The sequence below is a fragment of the Lutra lutra genome, chromosome 10, assembly GCF_902655055.1.
Source record: "Lutra lutra chromosome 10, mLutLut1.2, whole genome shotgun sequence".
NCBI lineage: Eukaryota > Metazoa > Chordata > Mammalia > Carnivora > Mustelidae > Lutra > Lutra lutra.
In genome coordinates, this window is record NC_062287.1 from 10,094,740 (window position 1) to 10,113,726 (window position 18,987).

Here is an 18,987-nt window from a genome sequence, read left to right on the forward strand (position 1 = left end):
CAGTGGTTTGGGTGCAGCTCCTCAGGCTAGGAGAACACTAGTGTGGGTCGGGGCCACCAGCACACATTTGGATGTGTGTGGAGGCCCATGAGCCCTCAGTAGGCTGCTGGCCTGCCACCGTTCATGTCACCGCGCAGCCATTGACCATGGCCCCGGCTCAGCAGCCTCCCTCCATGCAGCCTTGATTCCTCGGCCTGCGACCCCATCCTGGAGCTCTCAGACCCATGCTGCCCAGCCCCCGGGTCCCAGTGACCTGCGGCTCCTCGTTAAAACATTGCCCGTGGGGCACCTGGGTGGCTCAGTGGTTTAAAGCCTCTGCCTTCAGCTCAGGTCATGATCCCAGGGTCCTGGGATCGAGCCCCGTATTGGGCTCTCTGCTCAGTGGGGAGCCTGCTTCCTCCTCTCTCTCTCTCTCTCTGCCTGCCTCTCCACCTACTTGTGATCTCTCTCTCTGTCAAATAAATAAAATCTTAAAAAAAATTTTTTTTTTAAAAAAACAAACATTGCCCACATTGGAGGAGTCAGGAAGCGGACTAAAGCCAGCCAAGAGGATCAGGACAACTTTCCAGTTTTCCTGATGCCATTCTTCGTCCGTTCTAGGTGCTTTTCCACGGCAGGAAAAGATGCAATGGAAGAGATGGTGTGCGTGTCTGTCCTCAGGCTCTGGCAAGCAGTGTGCGCGGGGAATGGTAAGCACGGGTCATCGCCGTCAGTCCTCTTCGTGCTCTGGGGATGCACGTGCGCAGGCAGGACTGTCTCCCTGACAGGCCGGGTCCGAGGGAGGTGATGTCCGTCTGGCCCTTCCCCCAGGGAGAGCCTCGGGATCAGAAGCGCAGCCTGCACTTCAGCCGTGTCTCTGTCCCTTATAGCTGCCTTGACGGTGGGCGAAGTCACCGTCCACCCAATGAGCGGTTTCCTCACCTGGGTGCTTTGCAGACGCATGATGTCTGCTTGCACATGGGCAATACAGTGGACAAAGCTGTTCCTGTCCTGCCCATCGAAAAATACCATTTGGGATGCCTGGGTGGCTTAGTTGGTTAAGCGGCTGCCTTCGGCTCAGGTCATGATCCCGGCGTCCTGGGATCGAGTCCCGCATCGGGCTCCTTGCTCAGCGGGAAGCCTGCTTCTCCCTCTGCCTCTGCCTGCCACTCTGTCTACCTGTGCTCATGCTCTCTCTCTCTCTAACAAATTAAAAAAAAAAAAAAGAAAGAAAGAAAAATACCATTCCTTTTTGCTGACCGCAGTACCCATCTCAGCATTGGAAGACTTAACAATGGTCCCTGCTGCCATCTTATTTATGACACTGATCAGTGTAATAGTGGGACAGTAAATGCTACACAATGCTTATCGACTTGTTCACATTTATTTGCCTATCTACATAGTAGCATTTTCTGGGGTTCACGAAGTTTTTGCATGAGCTTTCTTACCCCTTTTGTAAAGTAGTAACTATAAATAAAAATTATAAGTATATCCTTCATTTTTAAAAAGGCATGTTTTCATAGGGAGAGGATGGAAAACACTGAAAATGGGAGAGATGCTAGCTGGGTCTCCTTTCCTTAGGGCTGCTGTGGGAAGTTGGCCATAGAGCCGGGGGACACAATTGGTAAACTAGAACAGGCTGAATATGAGATGATATGACTTTTCCCCTTGATTTAGTAGAGTGAGGGAGTCATCTTAAGTTCCGGAGGACTGGAGAATGAGGGGGACACTTTCCTGAAGGGACTTGGGTTCAGACGATAGCCACTATCAAGGCACTCTGCCACCCTGTGGCATTCTACACCTGGGGTGATGATCCCACACCCCACACACACATGACAGGGAGGCAGGCAGGGCTTGGTGGCCGAGTGTTTCCTCGGGGTAAACCAGACCTGGCCCTCCCTCCTGGCAGCCCTGATTTCCTCAGCCTGCGCCGACTTCAGTTTCTGTGAACCTGAGGGTCATGTTTTTCTCTAACACGAGAACAGAGTCAGACACAGACAGTGACACATACGATCTGTCAGATCCGCGAAAGCCAAGTGCATCAACTCAGTGAATGCAAAGAAGTTTTTCTTTTTTTTTTTTAAAGATTTTATTTATTTATTTGACAGAGAGAGATCACAAGTAGACGGAGAGGCAGATAGAGAGAGAGGGGGAAGCAGGCTCCCTGCTGAGCAGAGAGCCTGATGCAGGACTCGATCCCAGGACCCTGAGATCATGACCTGAGCCAAAGGCAGCGGCTTAACCCACTGAGCCACCCAGGCGCCCCCAAAGAAGCTTTTCTAAAGGACACAGGGATGCTTACGAAGTTACAGGGAACTGTGTCCGTGATATGCTGTTGAGTGGGAAAGAGAAGCCAAGACAGGGTAGGTGGCTCGTATTTCTAACAGTAGTGTCACAGGAGAGGGGGGGTGGCTCCTTTAAGGAATGAACTTACCCAGAAGGGCCACGAGAGGAGGAGACCTTCACAGTCAGCTTTATACTCCTGTGTTACTTGGCTTATTTACAATGAGCTCCTTTTCCAGCAGAAGAAAATCTATCAGCTACACAAACTCGCTCTTTCCTGGCTGAGTCTCCTACTCCAGCCCATTCCCCTCCGTCCTCTCAAATGCACTCAGGTCCCTGCTTAGACAAGGAACGAGCGGGGAGCGGACAGAGCCAGTGCCACCACCTTGGAAGTAGCTGACATCTAGGAAGGAGGGGATGCTCTCTCCATGTGTGGTCTCATGTGATTTCTAGTTTTCTAGAAGGAACTCAAGGCTTTCTCTGGCCTGTGTATGAAAACGGACGGTCTAAAGGCTTCTACAGTTAAGCCAATCTTGGTCCCTTTCCTCACGTTCCAAATCCCACACACCAAGCCTTTGCCAAGAGTAGTGCTACATGGCCCCCACATGTGAGCCAGCCCCTGTTCGAAGCACTGGCTTATAGCCACTCCCTGAGCCCTGCTAACACACCAGCCGTCTTCCTCGTTTCACTTAGGAGGAAGCTGAGGGCCACAGGAGTTCGCGACTCAGCCACGATCATGCACATGTCGCCAGGGCCCAGCAGCCTGGTTCTAGAGCTCGTGCTCTGACATTTATTACCCTGCCTCTCAAACAAGGGCAGAGGAGGGCTGGATGTCCTAGTGGGAAATGATGGGAGAGATGAGTGATTTACCCGCTGTCATTGCACGAGGCGCTTGTCCCCTGTCTTGCAGAGGAAAACCAGCGTCTACTGCTGGAGACCCCAGACCTGGGCCGGCTGCTGCCCTCCTTGCTGGCCGCCAGGGCTCTGACCGTCCGCCAGCAGAGCCTGGCCCTGCTCCTGCAGCTCGCCCAGACAGACCACGGACGGGGCCTGATCATCAGCCACCTTGACCTGACCCGGTAGGACTCTGCCAGTACGAGCTGCCCTGGGGCTTCTCAGATGGTCACCTGCCAAGTTAACACTTGCCTGTACCCTTTCTAGTGTCGGAGGACCCTAGAGGCGCCGTCAGACTTCATTAAGGGTCAAAACCAGAAAGAGCCCATGGAAGGAGTCCTCCCTTGGGAGGACCTCTGGGATGAGCTCCCATGTGAACTTGGTACCTGTGGGCAGTTTCCCTTCTCTGACCAGGTTCCCTGTCACAGATATCACAGACAGTGTAAATGGCAGCCCTTCCAAGCCCAGCCCGAGAATCTGTCTCAACTGGGTCATTCGCACCTGTCCCGTCAGCCTCCATCTGGTTCTGCCCTCCTGCTGCCCGTACGTTTCTTCTTTCATTCCTGTTTGAGGTGACACTCTCTGAGTTGGCATGTTCTTAAAGCCTTTCTGGAGCAAGGTAGAGTATCAATCAATAAAACACACCTGGAACACTCTCATACATCGGGCTTTTCGAGGCATACAACCGTGGAAATGGGATGTGCCTCTTCCCTGAGGGGACTTCATAAAAAATTTACTGAACGCCAGCAATTCCTTCCAGTGCTCTTAGTCGAAATATTATTAGTTTCTGTGTGTGAAATTATCATTTTTTTATATCAAAAGAATTGCATGTTGGCAATTTCGTGGGGCTCAACCTGGTGGAAGTAGTAGCAAGGATCACTGCTGGCTTTATACGTGTTTCATACACAGTCTAAAAACAAGTTGGCTTCAGATTCTCTTCACTCTTCTATCTCCTCTGAGCCTGAGAAGGAGACAAGATAAGTGTTATGAGCCCATTTCACAGATGAGAAAGGAGCATCTGCGGCACATCACCAGGCAGTCTCACCCTGCTTTCTCCCAGGCCCTGAAGGCCAGTTCCTGCTTCTGTTCCCACCAAGAGAAGCAGCCCAATTTGAAATCCTGGCAGATCTTTTCTGTGCCAAGCAGAGACCTCTGGCACCTGTCCCATGGAGCTGGGAGGTCCGTCGTGCTCAGGACAGGGTGCTTGCTGAGCCTTGACCTCGGCTGTCCCCCTCTCAGCACTGCCGTGGCCCCTGTGGCTCGCGAGCAGAGGCTTGGCCACCCCTCAAAGCTCAGGCCACATGAGCAGATAGATTGTTAGAGTTAAATCCTCAAAAGCACATTTCATGTTTTAAATGACTGCAGTCATTTCCTCAATGCCTTCTTCGTGGTTTTTCATTTGGTTTTGGCCTCTCTGAGTAAATATAGCTGCGGTTGTCCTAAGCTTCCTCGCTGCCTCCCCCCACAGTTGTCTTTGATTGCTTGAGTTTTCATTTGGATTTTTCCAGTGTTTTGGAGATTGGCATTTCTGAGCATCTCCCACAGTCCCTCCTTATCTCCAGACAGTCAGAGACACCTCCACTGATTACCTTCGTGCCCACTCTTCTCGTTAATGTCCATCTCAGATTAAACCAGAAAGAGGTGGATTGTGTTCTCTGAAATGAAGGGAGATGGTTTGGCGCAGGACGAGGCTGCACACAGGTCCCGTGACCTCCCAGAGAAGCACGCATACCCCTTCCCTCTTAAAATGCTTTTTCCTGTGTGAGAAGTCAAGGGGACAAATGAGTACTGACAGGAATCGAGGGAAGGCCAGTGCCACTTTGTGGAAAGCCCTGGATTTTTCGATGCAAGCAGTCATGAGCTCAGATCCTCTGCTTGTCTTCTACGTAGGTGGCCCAGGAAAGCTGCTTAACCTTGACAAGCTCTGGTGTCTCATTGGTATCAGAGACTCATGAGGAAGCTTAAGAGAAGAGATACCGTGCATGCCAGTCCCATGTTTTCTGCTGCCTTTTACAGAATACTTAATCGGGAGAAGATGGTCTTATTTGTCTCACATAACAGAAAAGAATACAAATGGCCACAACCAGTTCTGTGGCTTAATGATATCAGGGTCAAGGTCTCCGACCTCCTCTTGATCTCTCCCTCATGGTCTCATGAGGCTGCTGCAGCTCCAAGTATCACATCCCTCATTAAGACAGGTTACCAGCAGCTGGATCTGTCCCTTTTATCAAGAGAAGCTACTGCTTATTTCTGTTCACTCAGAATTGTGTCACATGCCACCCCTGGTGGGGACAGTGGTTCCAGCTTCTGTATTCAAGTCAGGCAGGATAGAGAGGGGATAGTGGGGTGTCTGTGGGATTAGCCAGCAAACAGCGCCTGCCATAGTAAAGAAACAGGATATATGTTTCTTCACATGGAGAGGAAGCCTCGTTGTTCATGTCTCCTAAGACAAACACCAAGATGATCTAAGATGGCCAGCTCCTCTTCTGTATGTTTCAGGTTCATTAGCATTCATCCTCAAGACTGAAGAAAACAGATTTAATTGGTGAAGGAAGAATCTGAACTAACAGCAAAATACATGATTTCTGAGAACAGAAACACTAGAGCACCCCGGAAGGAAGTGGGGATTTGCAGGGGCTTGGAGTCACCCAGGACCACAGAAACAGTCCAGTCCTGTCTCACCCAATGCCCGTGTCCCCCGTAGGGTACCCCACTATGGCCTGGGCATGATGCCCTCCAAGAAAGATTCCAGCATTACCATTATGCTTTTCTCCATTTGATTAGGATGGGCTCTATAACAGCTAATGATGGGGTCTTTCGCAGGCAATGAAAGGATGCAGATCTCCCCTCCCAGACCACCTCATCCTGTTCCAAGAAAGTTCTGAGTGATACAAAGTTATCTCCTTACCAGTCACAAACTGCCTGGCCCATTCCATGCTCCCTACGCAGAGGCCTGCGTTTAGTCTATTGAAGGCCCAAGGAATACATCAGAGCTCCCACTCTCTGGTGCTTGTGACACTGAAGACACTGATGTTTCCCAGATTAAGCATCCTGGTTTCCTTGACCATCCTTCGGATGATTTGACTTCCAGACCCCTTCTAGACGTCGTGCCTGCTTCTTATGCATCCACTGCTAACACACCACCTAACACACGCGGGTCACTGTAGGCCCCCAGGACCCCAAGACTGTGCCCCTGTACTAAGCACAGCACTCAGCACACTGTAGGTGCTTGGGACGGGTGGGCTGGACAGACAGATGACTCCCAGTGGTGCCAGTCAGTCTGCTAGGGCAGCCGAGGATTGCGTTAGCTTTTCTGGGCAACAGCACCAGACTGTTGGCTCATACTAAGTTTGCAATTGGCTGAAAGCCCTTAAGTCTTTTTGGTATGAACCAGGCATACCCCCGGTCTCCCAATTTTCTCACTTAGATAGAATTTCCAGCTCTAAGTGGAGGACTTTGAATTTAACCCTATTCCATTTCATCTGATGTATTCAGCAGCCTGTCAAAATCTTGTTGAATCCTAATTGTACCCCCCCACCTCATTAGGGGGCCCTCCCTCCCACTTTAGTCATCAGCAGATTAGTAAGCATGCCACTTAGATGTCACTTATGTGACTGAACTTGGCTGAGCCAGAGTCACGTGGCAGAGGCACTAGAGATTCCTCCCCAGTTGACATCTGATAGTCAATGAACTTTGGTTAAAACTGTTCAGCCCTCTGGGAATTAACATTGAGTGGCAGAGCCATTCCCGTAGGAGAGTGTCTCTGTCTGTGGGGTGGCCAGGGATCTGGGCTTCCTAGGCGGATATAGGGAGGCCACCCTTTTGGCTTCTTTGACCCAAACACAGACTCCTTCCTGGTCTCTTTGCAAGGTCTCCTTGTTGGGGAGGCTCTCAGCTGGAGGACAGCCCGCTCTGAGGTTGTTATGGATTTTTTGCAGATTTTTGGAAGCCCTGGTGTCATTTCTTGATTTCTCAGATAAGGAGGCCAACTCAGCTATGGGACTGCTCACAGACTTGGCTCTGGAAGAAAGGTAATTTTTATTTCCAGGAATTGACATTTCTTCTGTAACCTTTGTTAAACTGTCTGATCTTTAAAAATGTGCGGTGTGTAGGGAGGCTTGGCCAGCATCACAAGATTCACTGAGTAGGAGGGCTGGCGCCTTCCTAGCAGGCAGCTGGAGTTAGCCACTCCCGTCCCTCCGCGTGCAGGAAGCCCCAGTGTTCGATGGGTTTGGAAGCAGCAGCAGACTTAAAACAGTACCTCTCACAGTAAACAAGCCTACAGTGTAGTGGAGAAGCTTCTTTCCCTTCATCAGTACCTAATGGGAACTGCCCAGCAAATGTGTGTTGAATGAATGGGAGAGAAGGCACAGTAGAAGGCAGCCTTCTCTTGGGGGACCAGTGGCATTGTGGGTCACCCTCCCCCATCTCCACCTGCCTGCTAGGGAAGACAGCAAATGTCTCTCTCAGATTTTCATAATTCTTGAGGATTTTTTAAGTACATCTCTTGTCTGTTTTTTAAATTTCCTCACAAACTTTAGGGTATCTTGCTTAGAAATGGTCATATAATGGGTCAGAACTGTTTGTGCTCATAGGCCGTTGGCATGGGCTGGGAACAGGTAAGAGCCAGTCCTCGTGCATGCAGATGTGTGTACATCTGGGCCTTTCCAACGACTGTGTTCCAGAAACATGCTTGGACTGTGTTTCCTGTTTGCAGGGCTCACAGCCTCAGAGCACGGGGAGAGCAGGGGTGGTGTTAAGTCAGCTTGGCAGACATCTGGGGCTTCTGGCAACTTCTGCATGGAGAAAGCTGCCATCTGAGGTCTGCTGTTTAACATCAAAGGCAATTCTCCAGACTTAGAAAAAATAAAGCCACATCCATATCCAGTGACATTTGGGGGGGAGGGTCAGAATAAATCATCCACGCACACTGCAAATCCCATGGGCCCAGAGTTTGTGACCGTCTGCTCCATTAGCCAAGGTGCTGTGTTTACATTATAGTTTGTGTAGAAATAAATCAAGAGATGTTTTCTCAACAGATTCCAAGTCTGGTTCCAGGCCAACCTTCCAGGTGCGCTCCTGGCGCTCGCAGGTGTTCTGGTGAGCAAGCCCCTCACTTTTATCAGCCCTCGACAGGCATTCTCAGGCGCGTGAGCAGAGCCATTTAAACATAGTTTACACTCCAGGGTTCCTTTCATGGCTCAGGTTGATTAATCATTTACTCACAGCTGGAGTCTGCACGGTCCTCGGTTATTAAAACAGCTGCAGTCGGGACAGGTGGAGGTGGCGTAGGGATGGGGTCAGGACAGGGGACACAAAGGTGGATGTGGACTGTGTGTCTTACATGAAGGCAGAGAGGGGGTCAGTCCCTGTCCGTCCCCTTCTGACCCTAATACCCGTCATAAGGACTGCAGGGCAGCCCTGTCCCCTCAGTAGCAGTCATCCCCACCAGGAGGGTTAATGGAAATTTGAGCCGATGAAGCAGGACGTAGCAGGATGGGGGTTCTCCTAGGAGAGCTTGCCGTGACAGGGACTTGTCCTGAGGAAGCCATTGGAGTCCCAGGGGACCAGAGAGCATATCCACACCTGCGTATTACACACATGGAAATCGGAGCTCTGAGAAAGGACAAGACTTGCCCAAGTTCTCCAAGCTGATTGGTGGCATCCCCAGGATGAAGCCCTAGGCCCCCCTACCCCAGGCTGAGGCGCTGGGTCTCTCCCTCTGTGTGCCTCCATCCTGGTGCCAGCATGAGCCCATTGACGCCCCTGGATGACATTACGCTCTCTGGTTCCCAAGCATTTTCATGAGGGACACCCCTCAAGATGGCTCTGGCATTGTCTGCCTGCTCCATGCAGACTTTCTTTCTCTCGACTCCTTTCAGAAGAGAGACCCCATGATAACCAACCCCTCAGCTCTCTGCCGGTGCATTGCCCTCCTGGGGAACCTCAGTGCTGAGGCCGCCATCCGAAGACAGATGTCTGCCTCTGAAGAATTCTGGGAAGCCTGTTTGGGCCTTATGGTATGGTAACTTTTCTAGTCAGAATCAGTATTTTCCCTGCTTTGGGAACATTGGCTTCTTATGGATTATCTGGCTTTTCCAAAACTTCTGTTTGAGGGTACTGGAGCCAATGGTTTATCCCTTCTATAACCATAGATTTTGTGGGTGGCCGGCCTCACAGAGCCCTCCAGGTCAAGCCTCAGACCCCTGGAGAGGGTTGAAGGATTTTCTGGTAGAGTTGGCATGACTACTCATGTCAGCCCCTCACTCTCCAGTTTAAACCCAGGACCAGGCCAAACCAGGGTCACGTGGCACAGGCACTGGGGACTCTGCAAGTCTCCTGCACTAACACTTATCTATGGAACTGGTCTCTGATCTTGAAATATCCTCTAGGTTCATGACATTGACAACTTAGGGCATGTAAGTAATGCTGGGGCCATTGCCAAGGGGATGAGATGGCCATGAAAAGCTATAGGACAGAAAGGTCATTGATTACTTTGCTTTGTTTCCAAAGGCCCGGTGTGAGGAGGATGTGGACCTGTTCAGAGAGATCTTGTACACGCTCCTGGGACTTGTGATGAACTTGTGTCTTCAGTCCCCCATCCTCTACGAGGTGCGGCATTCTTTCCTCCCTGTCAGGAGCCCTGGGACACCCCAAGCTGGAGCCATTGCTAGAGCTGATCTCATTTTCACAAAGAGAATAGCATGGGGACTCACACCCTGGCAGTGGGAGTGAGGGATGCTGGACAGATGCTCTGTCACTTTGTTCCTCCGAGAGATGTGTGAGTCACTCAGGTGTAGCCCAGTGGGTGTGTTGAGCACGGTGCTCAGTTCTGCATTTACCAAGTCAAACAAAATGGGGTTTCTGATCTCAAGACACCGCCCTGTTGTGAGGGAGACAGCTGTGGGAAGAAGTAAAATGATAGAAGAAGGGGATGTGAGGGGAATATGGCGAGGGGTCCGTTCTGTTTGCTCAGAAGAAGCTGCAGAGAGGATTCAGATTAACAGGCTGTTCAGACATCCTCCTGTCTCCCTGTCGTGGCAGGTTTGGGCCTCGGAGGTGAGCAAGAGGTGCATCTTTCTACTGAACAGCCAGGATGGAGGGATCCTGACAGTAAGTGTCTCCCAGGGAAATCCAGAAACTGCTTCCTCTGTGGTTCCTGGGGATCCGGTGATACCCCCACCCACTGCCCATCTGTGGACCCTCTAGAGTCCAAGCACCCAAGCTAAGAATCCCTTTTCCATGTAGCTTGCAACTTAACAACTTACACAGTGTAATTTATCTGATTTGTCCTACTCCAAGATATCCTGGTGCAAATTGAAGAGGCCCCAAGATTTGGTTTAGATTCTCTTTTTCCCTATCAAGAAAGCCAGGCCTGTATTTTGAAGCCCACGACCCTGGAGGTTATTTATGCGTAATGGTTTTAGCCCCTTAGAGATACGTGCCGGGATGGCCTTCTCATCTCCGTTTCTGACATTTGGATAAGGAAGTCAAGAAAGCACTGTGGTTAACACAGAGCTTCGGGAGAACATCAGTGTGATTCAGCAAACTATTCACTGCCATCCCAGGATGGGTTCTTCTTTTTTTTTTTTTAAATTTCATTTATCATTTTATATTCATTTTTATAATAATACTTTGCTTCAATACAGTAAAAATAATTACTTGCCTAAGTAATCACCCCAGCTTTCCCACCTATTAGTTCAGGGCCCCGGTGCTTAGAGAAACAACTAGGGCACATCCAGCAGGTCTGGGAAACCAGCCCTACAAGGGCACAGACTGGGGACTGGATCCAGGTTCATTAAAAAGGTTCTGAGCAGATCCGACAAGTCCTGCTTGGGGCTAGTATGCCTACAACTTCCCTGAACCAATTCAGATATGATAGGATGGAGGGTTTTTTTGTTTTTTGTTTTTTTAAAGATTTATTTATTTATTTATTTGACAGACAGAAATCACCAGTAGGCAGAGAGGCAGGCGGGGTTGGGGGCGGGGAGGAGCAGGCTCCCTGCTGAACAGAGAGTCCAATGTGGGGCTCGATCCCAGTACCCTGGGATCATGACCTGAGCCGACGGCAGAGGCTTTAACCCACTGAGCCACCCAGGTGCCCCAGGATGGAGGTTTTTAATGTGAACTCTTGGAATGTATGGTGGGTCTCCAGGTTCCCCAGAAATCCCTAATATTGTACAGACAATTTTGAGAGTATGTGCATTTTCATGGGAAGGCATCATGGCTTTCATCAGATTCTCAAAAAAAGATCCCTGACCCCAAAAGTGGTGAGCGCCACTATTCTCAGGTGCTTGGGTTTTTCCTGAATGATGTAGACCAGATCGAGGCCTAGGGTAGTTGTGAGCTAACCCTTCAAGGACTCTCTCCTGGCCAGATTTTCCCAGGACTCTGCCTGAGCCTCAGTCTGGTGCTGACCTGCTTGTGGAGCAGAGCAGAATGTCACCGGGGGGCTGGGGGGGGGGGGTCTGGCCGTAGAGGGCTCTCCCCACTGTCTTGGGGCTAAAGAGAGATCCAGAGTGTCAACTACAGCAACATTCTAGCATCTGCAGGGAGCAGCTGAGGGAAACAAAACTCATAATATGACAATACATACATTTATCCCTTCTCCCTCAGGAGAACCTCATTAAAATCAGACTGAAAGCATTAGGGAACATCAACAACAAAGTTAGAAAAACGTTGACAAAACGAACAGGCAGGAGGTCACCAGTTGGTTCTTTAATCATTTTAACCTACTTCTGGAAGATGGAGAATAGCTGTGAAAGGCATAATTCACGAGGCAGAGCCAAGGAGACCGTGCCTGCTACAGATGCAGAGACACGGGTCTGCCCTAGAGGACCCTGGAAAAGATGGAGACTCCAGAACACCAGGTACAACACAGGGCATGGATAAGAGATGGGGCAGCCAGGCAGCTATGCCTCAGGTGGAAAATTCGAGCTTGCTCTCTTTTGTGGAATTGAAAGACCAGAGGAAAATGTTTTGCTTCCTAGGATTTGGAAGTGCCTCTTATCCATCTGTCAGTCAACAACAGTCAACATTTTTCACAAATGTGCCCAGAAATGGGCAGCTAGGATCACTGGACATTTCAAGAAAGCTGCACACAGAAATAGAAAAACCAAGGTTAATAGAAAAATCAACTCAAAAGAAGTAGAGATGATACAGGAAACAAAAAATAACTATTGTTTATGTCCTCAGAAAGATTCTAGACAGTGTTCTATCTAAAAGACAGTAACAGCTATTTAAAAAGGGGGAAAAAGGAAGGAAGGAAGAAAATAAGTTGGAACTGGAAGATCCTAAGTGGAATCTCCCAGAAAGTAGAACAAACAGACAAAGATTCAGACAAGATGAAGGAAAAGCTCCGAGACCCTGAGGGTCCATCGGAGAGGTCTACCTGGCAGGGGGTGCGGAGCGCTGTGGGGCATCTGGGACTTTCTTTGCCAGAGCTGAACTGGTTGGTTCTGTGTTGAGCTGAAGTGGGCGGGGCCTCTGTGTGCCAGGGGACCGTGTTTCCAGCCCTTGGAGTCACCTGCCTCACAGCTATCAAGTGAACACTGCTTACCACGTGGGCCTCCATATTTGTAAAACCAAGGTGTGGGTTTTGCTTCCCATACTAATGGTTGTTTTTCCCTCCCCAAGCGACTTGCTGACTTTTCAAGGTCATCAGTACTTCTGCACAGAACGGTTAATCATCTTTCCTTTCCGCCCCACTCAGAGAGCTGCTGGCGTCCTGAGCCGCACCCTTTCTTCCTCCCGGAAGATCGTGGAGGAGGCCCTGAGAGCCGGAGTGGTGAAGAAAATGATTAAGTTCTTGAAGGTATAGTGAGCTCCTCAGAAACACACACTTGAATTCCCAGGAGCATCGTAGATCCCCCGGGGGACAGAACTACGGAGGGCTGTGTTCAGTTAGGGGCCCACATTGTTCCCCTGCCCGAATGTTACACTTCTGGACTAAGGGTTCCTTCCGCCTGTCACCCACATAGCACTCTCCACATCCACGTAAGATTGTTGGACAAATAAGTAAGTTGTTCATGGAGAAGCAGCCGTAAAAACTACTTAGCAGGCAAGCCTCACTTAAAGGTGCACGGCCTCTTTCCCTGAAAAAGACAGTCGGAGTGGCTTTCCTCGGGGCCCTCACTTTGCTCCCGTTTGCTCGCCATGCTTCCATGGCTGCCTGGAGAGAGACTGCGCTCCCTTTGTGGGATACGGAGGGTGCAGCCTTACTATGGAACAAAGGATGCTCTCGTGGTGCGAGCAGGTCAGTGGCACAGTTGAGCAGACTCGCTGAGAGGACAGGTGTGGAACTAGGCTGCCGTCTGCGGCCCCTGCCCGGTGAGCTTCACCCACCCGTGTCAGCGTGGCGGCCCCATGGCATACCTTCCCATCAGGGCCCAGGCCGAGCAGGGCCAGAAAGTGAGCTCTGTCGCGGGGACACTGCTGGGGCGCGGCAGGACTGAGGGGCCGGGATGGTGGGTCAGACTTCAGGCTACACGTGGATGATGACCGTCACTCGCTCCCGATTGCAGGCACGCACATGTGCATCTTAAAGACCCTGCCCTGGGTGATGATTTGACAGTTGTCCCCTCTTAAAATGACCGACATTTGTGATGTTCTCCATGCAGGCCTGTCAGCTTGACAGCCTTAGTTAATCACTCCCCAGGAAGAGGGGGGCTCTTCCTCTCTTCTTGGTAGATCTGCCAGCCGACCGCATCCCCCTCCTCAGCCACTCACCTGTAAAGCCTTCTACGGGCAATCACCCAGGTGTGCATGACAGGCCCGAAGTCCTGTCAGAATGCGTATCGGACTGCGGGCTGTCTTCCTGGGGACCTGAGTGATACCAGCCCGACAGGGACCTGGCCTGCTCCTCGGAAAGCGCAGGCCATTCTCAGGGGAGCGGTGTTTCAGAAGTTCCAGAAGCCACACGAACACAGGCACAGTTGCTCGCTACTTTCTGGCCCAGAACCATCCCAGGATTGACTTCCTTTTTTCTGATTTCATTCTGCAACCCAGACAGGGGGCCAGACGGCATCACGCTACGCCATAAAGACACTAGCTGTCTGTACAAACAGCTCTCACGAAGCGCGAGAAGAAGTGATGAGACTGGATAAAAGTAAGTGATGGTTTCCTTCAGTGGTGCCTGCGTCCCAGAGACTCAGCTGTCCTGGAAGCCACAAAGGGAGCTGGGACGAGCGGGGAGAGACTCCCATAGCCCTAGACTTCCGCAGTGTTTACTGAGTAAGATGGCTGTTTCTCCCTCTGGAAACATTTCATAGCCTTCGGCTGCACACGTGTAGCATGCTCTGCTGTGACCCAGCTCAGACAGAACGGGGTCGATGCGGGGAGCCACCCCCCACAAGTAAACGGAAATGGTTTTTGAAGTCTTCTGCTGAAGCTGGTCTAACACAGGTTCTCACCCTTCAAGGGGTGTGTGGGAGACACCTTCGGCCTTCAGTGAACAGGGGAGATGGCAGAGTTGGAGCCAGCATCATGTAGTAACGGAAAGCGGCCGCAGGCACCTGCAGCAGGGGTCCCCGGTGAACCAGCCCACTGATGTCCACCCTCACACTTGCTCTGGGATGCGCGGGGAGTGGACGGAGTGGGCCCTTCTGGGTCCTGCCCCTTGCCCTGCAGCCACAGGGACCCGGCTGTCAGCTGGAGTGTAGGGGCTACGAACGGGGACTTCAGGGGAGACAGACCTGTTGCCGCATGGCATTCATTGACGCCACAGCCGTGTGACCCCAGGCACTGCTCCAGGCACCTGAGGAACGCTGGAGACATGGCGAGACCTGAGGAGGTTCACGGTGCTCAGCAAATCCTTGCTCAGCAATGACCCATCAGAGCTTCTGGGGACACTCAGTGTCCACGGACCCTCCCTGCGCCCCTCGCGTCTGTTGCTAGCCTCCTGTTTGGGAGTCACAGGGACCGATGCTTGTTCTCTCCCCCCTGCAGAGTTCGGCATTCTCATGACGCTGCTCCGCTCCGAGGACGAGGTCGTGGTGGGCAATGCTGCCCTCTGCCTGGGGAACTGCATGGAGGTGCCCTGCGCGGCGCCCTCCCTGTTGAAGACGGACGTCGTGCAGGTGTTGCTGCGACACGCGGGGGGCGATGCGCAGAAGACGGCCGTGCAGCTGAACGCGGGGATCGCTCTGGGCAAGCTGTGCACGGCCGAGCCCAGGTATGTAGCGGCTCCTGGCCAGGTGGCCTGTGTGGGTCACGTCGCAGAAAGCGCTGGGCCAACCAAGACACTGAATGGTGGCTGGGCCTCTGTGCCACCCAGGACTCCAGAGGGAGTCGTGGGAGCCCTGGTGCTACCTGAGCACGCAGGTGTGGGCCCAGTAGCTGCTTCCCTGAGGGGACCGGGGAGCTCCCAGCTCCAGTCGGAGCGGGAAAAGGCTTCTCTGACAGGGATCTGTTCCATGCGCTCATGGCCACTGTGTTCCCTCCATCCCACTCCCTCCTGCTCTGCCAGCTTCTCGCCCCTCTTCCCACACACCCTCCTGCTTCACATTTTTGCCTGGGGCCTGAGCATATGGGAGAATGTCCAGGGAGGGTAATGTTCTTGTGCTGGAGAAAACTGAAGCGAGAGGAGGAATGGCATGTTGCAGACCACCTGGCAAGCCGGGGCAAGAGATCGGGGCTTTAGCTGTGTACATGGCTTCTCTTTTAGCGTCTCTCCTGCCCTGGCTGGGTTCTGATGTGCTAAAATACCTAGGCATTCATGCTCCCAGAAGGGGCCCCCCGCGTCTGAGGGATGGAGCCCCGGCATAGAAGGGGGTACCTTCCACAGACCGGGAGCTGTGCTGGCCTGCCTGACTCCTTCCCTTATAGACAAAGCCCTCCGATTCCTCCTCTGAAGAATGAGAGGGTTGGCTTGGGTGATATGTGAGGCCCTGATTATCCTAATGCAAGGCCTGAAGAAAATCTTTCTTCTCCAGAATGCAGGGTGCATTAGCTAGGATGAGCTCAGAGTGGCAGCCTACTGGGGAGTCCCTGAGAGCAAGGTCCCATCAGATCAGCCTGTCCATCTGTCACTCGAAGACAGCATGTGGTGTTCTGTGGACCTGCCTTGATGGCGAGGGCTCCCAGGGCAGCAGCTCCTCCCCTCCTGCCTTGCCAGCCAGCTTCTCCCTGAGCGGGGGTGGCTCCGGATTGGCCACGCATTGATGTGCCCAATTTTGTGTTCTGATTCTGGCAGATTTGCCACTCAGCTGCGGGAGCTGCACGGGCTGGAGATTCTCAGCTCCACGGTGAAGCACATCGCTGATTAAGACACGCGGCGTCTGCGCACGCTCTTCACAAACGCAGAGCCCAATGCAGTGGGTGGTCCTGGGGCTAATAAAGACTTTCTGAATGTTCGCTCCAGAGATGAATACTGTTCCCAGATGCTTGCCTTCTGGCTTTCCCCAGTCCTGGGAGAGTGGGCGTCGGGCAGTCCACAGTGTTGGAAAACCGCTCCGCGTCCCCCACGCTTGCTTCTACAGTCCCTTCCTGCCCCGCGGGAACTGGACGCCAGCAGACAGAAAGCCACATTTCCCAGATTCCCGTGTAAGTAGTGGTTCTAGAAAGGAGCTGGATTCTGCTGGCTGAACACCCTTCTTGCCCCTGTGGCTGTTCTCCGCTGGCACCGTACTAGAATCATCCAGCGTTTTGACAGAGGGATCTCAGGGTCTGAGTTCCAGCCCAGGGACTGTGGGGGCAGCTGCTCGGGCCCGGCCTGCCGCTGTGCCATGTGCTCTTGAATTTGGTGGGTTGAGTGGTAAGCGGCGACTCGCCTGGCAGGGATTTTGACGATCCAGAGACTCGTCCCCAGAAGCCCTGCCTGGTGCCTTTGTCCAGCTCATCGAAGGATTTGCAAACACCTGTCCCATGGGTTACATGGTTTTCTGCCTGAAGTACCAAAGCAGGGCCCCCTGTCTCCACCCCGACCTCACGTAATCTTCGAGGTATTTATTCCCCAGACCTACCCTGCGCTCTCCCCCAACCCCCAAACATACTGCTCCCTTGTCGCTGCCGCCTCTGGACACCAAGTCCCTAAGTGACAAGTCCAACAAGTGACACCCTTCTCCCATGGCTCCACACAGTCACATGACTGTTTCAGGGTGGACAGCAGGACCCTCCTGCCATAGCAAACACTAGGAGTGTCAGAGCAGAGTTCCGAAGACTTAGGGCCTGGCCTGCTACCTCGCAGCGGTTTGACTCTGGGCAAGTCGCTGAACCTCTCTGGGCTTTGACCGCTGCTTCTGGAAAAGTAGAGGAACGCCTGTCCGACCAGTCACTTACATTGCTGTGATGCCTTCACGAACTTCAGGGGCACTCGGGAAACTATGAAGTGCTACACAGAGAAGACCAGGCCCCATCTTGAGGTCGAAGGGGTTGACTATGACATCGGTCAGGTCAAATCTGAGGGGCCCAAGCAAGAATAAAGCCCATGTCCCTTTAGGAATCAGAGCTGGACATTTTGTGGACCATGTAGGAAAGGAAACGCTCCCCCGCCCCAGAGTTTCTATTCAGGACACCCAAAGAAACGGTTCTTCACAAGTGTGGTAGCGCTTAGAGTGAACTAAGAACTCGGCTCCTAAAACTGAGGTTAAAAATTGGCACTTTGAGGGGCCGAAAGGAAACCAGCAGCCCTGTGCCCCTGGTGCTGGGCCGGGGCAAGCTCCCTAGACTTCGAGATGCTGCCTCACAGGGTCCCTGGGGGACGGCAGGTGACAGGTCACAGCAGAGAGCTCAGGACCGGCCCACTGAGGACCAGCAGGCCAATACACACACTTCGAGAGGCTACCGAATGGCCAAGGGAGTTGGCCTGACACGAAACAGAGCCCAGAGACGAAAATGAGAAGCTACAAAATATGCTGTTTGCAGACAGAATTCAGTGGAGCTTTAAAAATGTAAAAGGCTGCCCGAGTACGTACCCCGCGCTCGGCTCCTCTGGTTTGAGGTTCAGGCCCCTCCGCCTCCCAGCCTTCGGCTGCGCCCTTCCTCCCTGGCTCTTGAAAATGGCTATTATACCTGTAATCTCTTCCCCGAAGAGTGGGGAATGTCAAATTATATTATTATCTCTGCTTCAGAGTGCCTGCCACAAGCAGTCATCTTCCCTGCTTTAGAGGAGGCCCGGCTGCCCCAGGAGCTCCCTCCTTGAGGCAGAGGTGGGTGGAGGGGGTCAGGGGGTGAGGAGGCTTCATCTCCAGCGAGAACCAGCCCTCCCTGGTCTGGCCCCGCTGGCGCGCGCCCTCCTCCAGAACTCCCAGGCGGGATGGAAAAAATGAACTGGGTGTTGGAGAAGGGGTTCCTGCTGCACCAGGAGCCACCAGCACCATCCTTCCCACTCTGCGGGCCACGGCTTACTCTGGGAAAGGCGTCTGCTGGTTCCACAGGCAGAGGAGTCGGGGTTGTCTCTCCTAAAGAGAGTGGGGCCGGGGCGCCTGGGTGGCTCAGTGGGTTAAGCTGCTGCCTTCGGCTCAGGTCATGATCTCAGAGTCCTGGGATCGAGCCCCGCATCGGGCTCTCTGCTCGGCAGGGAGCCTGCTTCCTCTTCTCTCTCTGCCTGCTTGTGATCTCTCTGTCAAATAAATAAAATCTTTAAAAAAAAAAAAAAGAGAGAGTGGGGCCGGTGTGGGACTTCATAAGCACCTGTCACCACCACGGAGCTGTCAGGGGATGGATGGGAAACAGCCGTCCTGGACAACGCGCCGGCCGGGGTTCCAGAGGCCAGGGGATGGATGGGAAACAGCCGTCCTGGACAACGAGCAGGCCGGGGTTCCAGAGGCCAGCGAGGCGGGACTGAGGTCACATGTTGGGAGGACCTAAGTGGAAGGAGCAGGACATGGCTTT

General features: G+C 52.5%; 1 protein-coding gene across 7 annotated transcripts in view; it reads left to right on the plus strand.

Annotated features, from left to right (window-relative positions):
• Positions 1-17,234, plus strand: part of TTC12 (tetratricopeptide repeat domain 12) — a 43,917-nt gene extending 26,683 nt beyond the window's left edge. For all 7 annotated transcript variants that reach the window (XM_047693746.1, XM_047693748.1, XM_047693749.1 and 4 more), the window contains 11 exons: positions 601-689; positions 3,173-3,341; positions 7,095-7,187; positions 8,196-8,256; positions 9,039-9,176; positions 9,670-9,768; positions 10,201-10,269; positions 12,869-12,970; positions 14,164-14,263; positions 15,103-15,328; positions 16,349-17,234. In XM_047693746.1, the coding sequence (XP_047549702.1) occupies positions 601-689; positions 3,173-3,341; positions 7,095-7,187; positions 8,196-8,256; positions 9,039-9,176; positions 9,670-9,768; positions 10,201-10,269; positions 12,869-12,970; positions 14,164-14,263; positions 15,103-15,328; positions 16,349-16,421 (1,219 nt within the window). In that variant the 3' untranslated portion in view covers positions 16,422-17,234. The remainder of the gene's footprint in view (positions 1-600; positions 690-3,172; positions 3,342-7,094; positions 7,188-8,195; positions 8,257-9,038; positions 9,177-9,669; positions 9,769-10,200; positions 10,270-12,868; positions 12,971-14,163; positions 14,264-15,102; positions 15,329-16,348) is intronic.
• Positions 17,235-18,987: the final 1,753 nt, after the last annotated feature.